Source organism: Octopus bimaculoides, chromosome 22 (assembly GCF_001194135.2).
Source record: "Octopus bimaculoides isolate UCB-OBI-ISO-001 chromosome 22, ASM119413v2, whole genome shotgun sequence".
NCBI classification, from domain to species: Eukaryota; Metazoa; Mollusca; class Cephalopoda; order Octopoda; family Octopodidae; genus Octopus; species Octopus bimaculoides.
In genome coordinates, this window is record NC_069002.1 from 36,551,017 (window position 1) to 36,559,177 (window position 8,161).

The 8,161-nt window shown below is 40.1% G+C and overlaps 1 protein-coding gene across 1 annotated transcript in view; it reads right to left on the reverse strand.

Moving 5' to 3' along the window:
* Positions 1–8,161, reverse strand: part of LOC106867757 (transmembrane channel-like protein 3) — a 63,067-nt gene that overhangs the window by 33,809 nt on the left and 21,097 nt on the right. Inside the window, exons 8-11 of the mRNA XM_014912728.2 lie at positions 3,549–3,744; positions 2,692–2,735; positions 900–1,041; positions 197–306 (exon numbers count right to left, since the gene is read on the reverse strand). Of these exons, the coding sequence (XP_014768214.2) occupies positions 197–306; positions 900–1,041; positions 2,692–2,735; positions 3,549–3,744 (492 nt within the window). The remainder of the gene's footprint in view (positions 1–196; positions 307–899; positions 1,042–2,691; positions 2,736–3,548; positions 3,745–8,161) is intronic.

Genomic DNA, 8,161 nt, shown 5'->3' on the forward strand with positions numbered 1-8,161 from the left:
GCAAAACAATTTCAATACAGTAAACATAAGAGCACCACAGCAATCCACAGCACATACCCAAGGCGCACAGAGCTGCGCTCGGTAGTGAAGTGAAAGCACGTTATAAAAATAAAACTACTGAACAATGATAATAATAATAATAATAATAATAATAATAATAATAATAATAATAATAATAATAATAATAGATCATTACCTTGCTAATTGTGCTCTAAGGTTTGTACGTGGATGATACTGTTCCATTCTTGTTATCAGGTCAAAGAAATTTGGAAAAACTAAGAAAATTACCGTTATGACCCATGTTGTCTGCAACGAAATAAGTAAAATTTAATATATTACTGCATAAAAGTAATGTCCTCTGTCGTTTATTTCTTTCACTAATTCTTTCTTTTTCATCTCCCCTTCTGCTCTTCTTTTAACTCCTCCTCCTCCTCATCATCATCATCATCATTATCATCATCATCTTTTTATTTGTCCTTCCTTCTTCCCTCCCTCCCTCCTCCCTCCTTTCGTTCGTTCGTTCCTTCCTTATTTTCCACGGCGTCTCTCTCTTTCTGATTCTTCCGCGAATAATTCTCCTCTTTCTTTCTTTCTTTCTTTCTTTCTTTCTTTCGTAGCCATTCTTTCTCTCTTACATGATCCCCATCATTTACCCAACCACATAAACACATGCGCACACACACACACACGCACACACACACACACACTCATTTCTACGAAGACACTACTACTACTACTACTACTACTACTACTACTGCTGCTGCTGCAATAAAAAAAACAATAGCCACTACACAAAGAAACAGAGACACCATTTTACGACGCAACATAAGAACTCACTCAAGAGTTTCCTAACCAAGAAGAGAAAACGAAATGATCTTTTTATTTCCAAAGCTGCTCACCGCATTAGCTTCGAAATAGGATTTCTCAATGTCTGGATTATTCTCCGAAGTAGTGACGATGTAGTAAGTGAGATAGCCACTGAGTCCGTAAAGAAGGAGACTGAAAATGACACCCAGGCATCGGAGAAAAATCAACAGCTTCCTGAAAGAAAAAGAAAAAAATACAACAAAAGAATTTGATGAAACAATTGCATACACATACAAACAATATGTGTGTGTGTGTGTATACACAGACGCATATATATACACATATGTATTTGTATATATATATATATCTATATGTATGTATATAAGGATTTACTTTTCGTAATGAGATTAAAAAAAAGCCAAGGCTGTGTACTACATTATAGAACATTTATAAGTAGAAGGTCTTACAGCTGTTTCCAAGATATTTATTATATCCCTTCATCGGAGACGGTGTGAGAAGATGGTTAAGCAATAGTTAGTTTAGATAAGATCGGAAATAGAGAGTGAATGTAGAGATATTGTATTTGTATGTATTGGATATGTATGTATATATAAAACCATATTCTTTTCTTTTACTTGTTTCAGTCATTTGACTGCAACCATGCTGGAGCCCCGCTTTTAGTCGGCCAAATCAACCCCGGGACTTATTCTTTGTAAGCTTAGTACTTATTCTATCGGTCTCTTTTGCCGAACCACCACTAAGTTACGTGGACGTAAACACACCAACATCAGTTGTCAAGGGATGGTGGGGGAAAACACAGACACACATACATTCATATATATATATATATATATATATATATATATACATATGCAAAGTGATGTAGACAGTAGCAGCAGGACATCGTGAAGCATATTTGCCACCTAAATGTGGCTGACCCATATGGGACGATGCTACTGTAGCTTATAGCCCCTGGAAGACATCTCCACCAGCTGGTTAACGACACACTGTGCCCGATCAATATTTGCCAAGGGAACCCGGGTCTAGAGATGGGAACGATGATTTCCCTTCGAAAATACTGATCGGGCGCAGTGTGCCTTTAGCCCGCTGGAGGAGATGTCTTCTTGGAGCTGTAAACCACAGTAGCATCGTCTCATATGGGTCAGCCACATTTAGGTGAAAAATATACTATATGTGTATATATATATATATATTGGGTGATCCCATAGATAATGCAGTTTTTTCAATTGCATGCGCTAAAAGTCGGAAGGGGACAGGATAAATTACCTGCATCAACTTGCTATAAAAGCAGGTTGTAATTTTACCTTGTACTTATTCTTGGTGCAAGTTTTGAAGAGGGCAGTTCGATTTTAACGGTTATTTTTCAAAGCTATAATGAAAGTGACAAAGGAGCATATTCAGTATATTTTGCTTTATGAGTTCAAAAAAGGCAACGGAAACTACAGTTGAGAAGATGAGTTACGTCCTGGAAGATCTGTAGAGCTCGACGAGGACATCCTGCAAACCCTGGAGGAACAAAATATCATCGTAACTGGTGGAGAACTGGCAGGGAAGCTTGAATCTTGTCATTCAACCATTCATCGACACCTTCGTGTCATCGAAAAAGTCAGCAAATTGGGTCAATGAGTTCCTCATAAACTTTCCAAGTTTAATCGTGCACAGAGAGTGAGTGTGTGCTCTTCTTTGCTGTCACATTTCACGAATGAACCTTTTTTGGACCGAACAGCGACTGGTGACGAGAAATGGGTTTTCTATAGAAATGTCAAGCGCCAAAAGCAGTGGGTAGGGAAAAGAGAAATACCGGCACCTAGTGTACTGTTTTTTTGTTTTTCACAAAGCCACACCAACCTTCCATTAACTTACTTTTTCTCCACTTTCTCTTTTTCTTCGACTTCGCGAATCGACTCCTGAAAATATAGCAATCAAATATTATTGTGAGAATTCGTTAATATAGATAATAACCATAGCAGAAGGCAAACATTTCCAAGTAGCTAATGAACCGACTAATAGATCTGACGATTGACGGATTGTATAATTGGCCAATTAGTTATTTAACCTATTAGCCGAGTGATGTTTTTTTTTAATGGTTTGGTCTACAGCATTGCTTCCCAAACTTGTCATTTATTTAAATGATTTTATCCTTAAAGTCCCTTGACGTTTTGCTGTCTGCTCAGTATTATATATATTATATATATATTTTTTCTCTCTCAGCCCGAAGGCTGCGACCATGCTGGAGCCCCGCCAGTAAAAAATCACAATGCCTTCCCGGGGTCATATACTCATAAGACTCGTTTCCCGGATTTCGTGGCGTATATGTATTATATCCTGCACCACAAATGAGTGAACTAGAGAAACGTGAAATGAAGTGTTTTGCTCAAGAACACAACGCATCGCTCGCTCCACGAATCGAAACCGCAATCTCACGAGTATGAGCGCAATGTCCCAGCCACTAAGCTAAACACCTTTTACACTGCAGCCCTTTAAAATTTTGAACACAATCGATGGACTCCAGTGTTATTTTTATGAGCCTTTAGTGGGCTGCGGACCCTAGATTTGGAACTGCTTTCCTAGCCAAAGGGGGTGTCCGGGCAACTCGTCGACGGCAATTTGTCGTTGTTGCCGATGATGATGACGACGACGTCGATGACGAAGACGTCGATGATGATGATGTTGATGATGATGGTTGTAATGATGGTAATGGTGGTGGGATCTATACTCACTTTGAATGTGGTAATAATGGCTGCATACTTGTTGTTTGCTGTGTCCGGGTTACCCACCAGATAATCCCAGCTGCTGAACAATTTCCATGAGAAGGAGAACATTTCGTCTTTGGTCGCCGTTTTGTTGAGTCTTGCATTGGTAGCCAACCTAAAGTTGCAAGCATCATGGTCGTTAGCAACAACCTTGCAGTTTTGACTAACATAATCAGTAATAAAAACACACACTCACTTGACGTGAACATCACAACAGTTAGTAAACAGTCGTACAGTATTTGCAAGGGGCATCGCAATCATTAGCAACAGTTACATAACTGTGAATATTCTGATAACAGTTAGCAGCATCATAATCAAAGATTTTCATCTGGTCGGTAGTCTTTAGTTGCAAACAAGTGATAATCGTTGTATCTTTGTATGTACGTATGTACGTATGTATGTATGTATGTATGTATGTATGTATGTATGTATGTAATTATGTATGTATGTATACATGTATGTGTCTATGAGTGTATGTATGTGTGTATGTATGTTTGTAAGTATGTGTGTGAATATGTATGTGTTGTATATATATATATATATATATATGTATGTATGTATCTGTTATCTTCTATCGTTTACTTGTTTCAGTCATTAGACTGCGGTCATGCTGGGGCACCGCCTTGAAGAGGTTTTGGTTGAATGAAGCTACTTCAGTACTTATTGGTTTTAAGCTTGGTACTTATCCTACGTCTCTATTGCCAAAACGCTAAGTTACAGGGAGGTAAACCCACCAACACCGGTTGTCAAGTGGTGGGACAAACGCAAACATACACACACACAACAAAAGCATTCAGAGATATAATCTTATTAAACGCAGACAGCTCTGACTTCCATATTTTCCGGAGTCTGCAGAAGTGCATTTTTGTTGTTTTCGCTTTAGTCACAGCACCAACGTATGCAACATTCTCATCGATTCCGAGATACTTGCAGCTTTCATCATTACAAACAGAGGAGATGAAGCCGTTGATGTACACGTTCTCTGGCCGAAAATCTTTCCTATATATGTATAACTAGGTCTGTCGGCTCTAATTTAGACAATTTATTACGGTCATCTCATTTTCTTACACTAGACACAGTGTATAGATTTGAAGCCAAATGGTTCTGGGTTCGATGTCACTGCACATTTGCAAGTGACTTCTATTATAGATTCGGGTCGATTAACACATTGTAAGTGGGATGAAGTAGACAGAAACTCTTGTACGTAACTAATAACCACTTACTCGAGTTCACGGTTTGATGCATTAAAAAAAGTATGCCCTTCATCTTTAAAGTTGAGATTTGAGAGAGAATTTAGTTAATATTTAGAGCAGATCAATCAGTCGTGTTTGTACACGTCAGTATTTTTTGCTCGTTGTTTCATAGCCCTTCTTTTAGTCTTGCGAGGTGTAGCTTCTGTGACTTGTCAGGACAAGTTTTAACACAAAACTCAAGTAACAAAGATCCAAAACCATGGTGGCAAAACTATTTCCTCATTACCAATGTTAAATGTAAACAGTTTATGACCCGTGATAAGAATGCTATTAATAATATTAACTACGACTGACATCATTTTTCATACGATTCTTTTCTACAATACAAACGAACTCTTTAAACAGAAGATAAAACTGCTTATCTTCTCTTTGAAGAATAATTCCCTAAACTTATTTGAAGAGATTTGAGGAAGTCCGAAATAAAATAAAATACGACGGTAAGTAAAAAAGTAATGCCATTTTCTTTATTACATGTGAAGTTTTTAATAAAAATAACTGAAAATTTTCCCATTACGTTCTGAAATATTTTGTTTCTTACTTTTCAGGTTTTTAGACTGATAAGGAAAATTCAAAATGGCTGGCCCCTTAGAGTTACGTCAGAAACAAAGAGCAGTGATTGAATTTCTTGTTGCTGAGGGGGAAACCCCTGTGAACATTCACTGACGATTACAAAATGTCTTTGAGGACAATACTTTAGATTATAGCAATGTATGCAGGTGGGTCCATCGTCTGAAAGATGAAAAGGTGGGAACTGTGAGTGTAGGGGATAAACCCCGTTCTGGCCGTCCGTCTGCTTCTGTGAATCCAGCAAATAAAACAAAAGCAGATGCTCTGATCAGAGAAGATAGGCGCATAACTCTTGATGAGTTGGCAAAAAACCATGAAGTGAGCCATGGAAGTGCTTACAACGTTGTCGAATCACTTGGCTTTTCAAAAGTGTGCGCCCGTTGGGTACCAAGAGAGCTGACTACCGAACGCAAGACAGACAGGGTCAATGCCTGCACTAAACTTCTCGAGCAAAATCAAAGAGACAAAACCTTCTTTCGAAGGCTCGCAACAGGTGATGAAACATGGGTTCATCATTATGAACTGGAATCAAAGAGACAGTCAATGGAATGGTACTACTCTACGTCACCACCACCGAAAAAGTTCAAGACGCAAAAGTCAGCTGGAAAAATCGTGGCGACTGTCTTTTGGGATGCTCAAGGTGTCATTCTGGTCGATTTCTTGCCAAAAGGAAAAACAATAAACTCTGAGGTCTACATTGAGACCCTGACGAGGCTCAAAGCAAGAATCCGACGAGTAAGACCCTACTTGCCAATCGACAATGTCCTTCTTCTGCACGACAATGCTCGACCACACACAAGCATCAGGACGAGGAAGACAATCGCCTCATTCGGGTGGACAACTGTACCACATCCTCCATACTCACCAGATTTAGCGCCTTCAGACTATCATCTCTTCGGCCCCATGAAAGAGGGTTTGAAAGGCAAATATTATTCCAGTGACGAGGAAGTGAAAACTGTAGTGAAGAAGTGGCTCAAAGAACAGTCAACAGAATTTTACGGGGCATGGATACCTGCTCTCATTCGAAGGTGGAACATTGCTTTTGAGAGAAACGGTGACTATGTTGAAAAGTAGGGATGTGATCCACCGAGGACCAGCTTCATTTTGTACAAGTCTGTAATGCTCGAGCACTAGACGAGTACGGGCAGGACAATATCATCGCTCTGAGCGAATCTCGGACCGGTTCGGTCGGCAGTACTTCTGTGCCTGAAGAGTTTATCTCGAACAAGAGACTCACCCCACTTAACATTGTCAGGTCAAGAATTCCTGGAAAACATCTATTCGTTCCAGCTCAACACTTCCCTGGACTTTCGTCAACGCCCAAAGTTTCCTCGGGAACGTCGTCGCTCTTGCCCATCATTAAACTTCTATAGAACGCCATGATTGAAACTGTCATCGACCGTACCACCCGACTGGCAGAGATGTCTTAACGGCATTCCAGGTGCAAGGAGACCTCACCTCACCGTCAAAGAATTGCTGGAGATGATGCAGCCTTAGGACATGTCAGCGCATCACTAGCCAGCCCTCTGCTTAGTTTTCTACTCAGTGGTCAAATAACAGCAAAGGTGCACCTTGGTAGTGGAACGCATCAAACCGCAAAAAGCGAAGGAGCAGACGCTTCAGGTTGATGAGACGTGGGCTGGAACAAGGTGCTGCAGTCGGGCGGTGATATTTAACGGATGCGATGTAAGCGTTTACCACCTCTGCCCGACATTTCAGGGAGTTTTTTCGCGATCCATTTCTGCGTGAAATAGGCCACCCTAATCGTCACTTCGTCCCAGTTCTTCTCCACTTAGAGATCTCATCTAAATCTGATGAGAAATTTAACCAGCACCCCATGGCGCTGCTAAACAGAATGGACCTGTCTCTCCAGGTGCCGAGCTGCCGGTCCACTAACTTTTCGGGTTGATTTTTCTTCTTGTCACCGCCTTAGTGCCTTAGTACCCAACACTACCACGATGTTTAGTATCCAACGATATGTTTAGTATCCAACACTACCACGATGACATCGTCCGTATGTGCTGGAACGATTCTTCTGCTTCCTACTTCACGCAAGATGCCCCCTCAACGTCTCTAGTTTCCGCGGCAGTGGCTAAGGAGTCTGTAAATGCAGAAGAGACGAGAGAGGACAATCTTGATGGGCCGAGTGGCTGATGTTGAATGGTTCCAATAGGTGACCATTTAGTCTAAGTACTGAGCAAATGTCGTTGTACTTTGCAGCGATGCAATCACAGAACACAGCTCCAAAACTGGCTACCGTGAGGTCAGCCACCAAGTATTGATGGTCGACCCTATCGAAAAAATTTGATTGATTTAAATCGATCAATACTTTACACATGCTCGGTTTCTTACCCATCCTATTTATATCACATAACGTAAAAGTGATAAGAATGAAATAGTCAATAAGTAGAATATTACAACAGAAACTGAGTGGTTTATTCTTGTATTGCAGAACTATATATCCCAATGGAAAAAAAAATACTATGAACTAAGGGAAATAACTCAACTGGGTCAATGGCTTTACGTTAAAGCATGATGTACTGAAAAATGCAAAATGTTCTTTGTTGTTTAACCTAGATCAGATATGAATTGAAGTTAAACAATAATATTAATAGCAACCACATCTCAGCAAATCGTTTTGCTTCATAAAGTATCCCAGCTCAGTTTTGACAAGCATTTCAGTTACACTTCTCTGCTCTCGCTTTGTTTCGCTCTCTCTCTCTCTCTCTCTCTCTCTCTCTCTCTCTCTCTCTCTCTCTC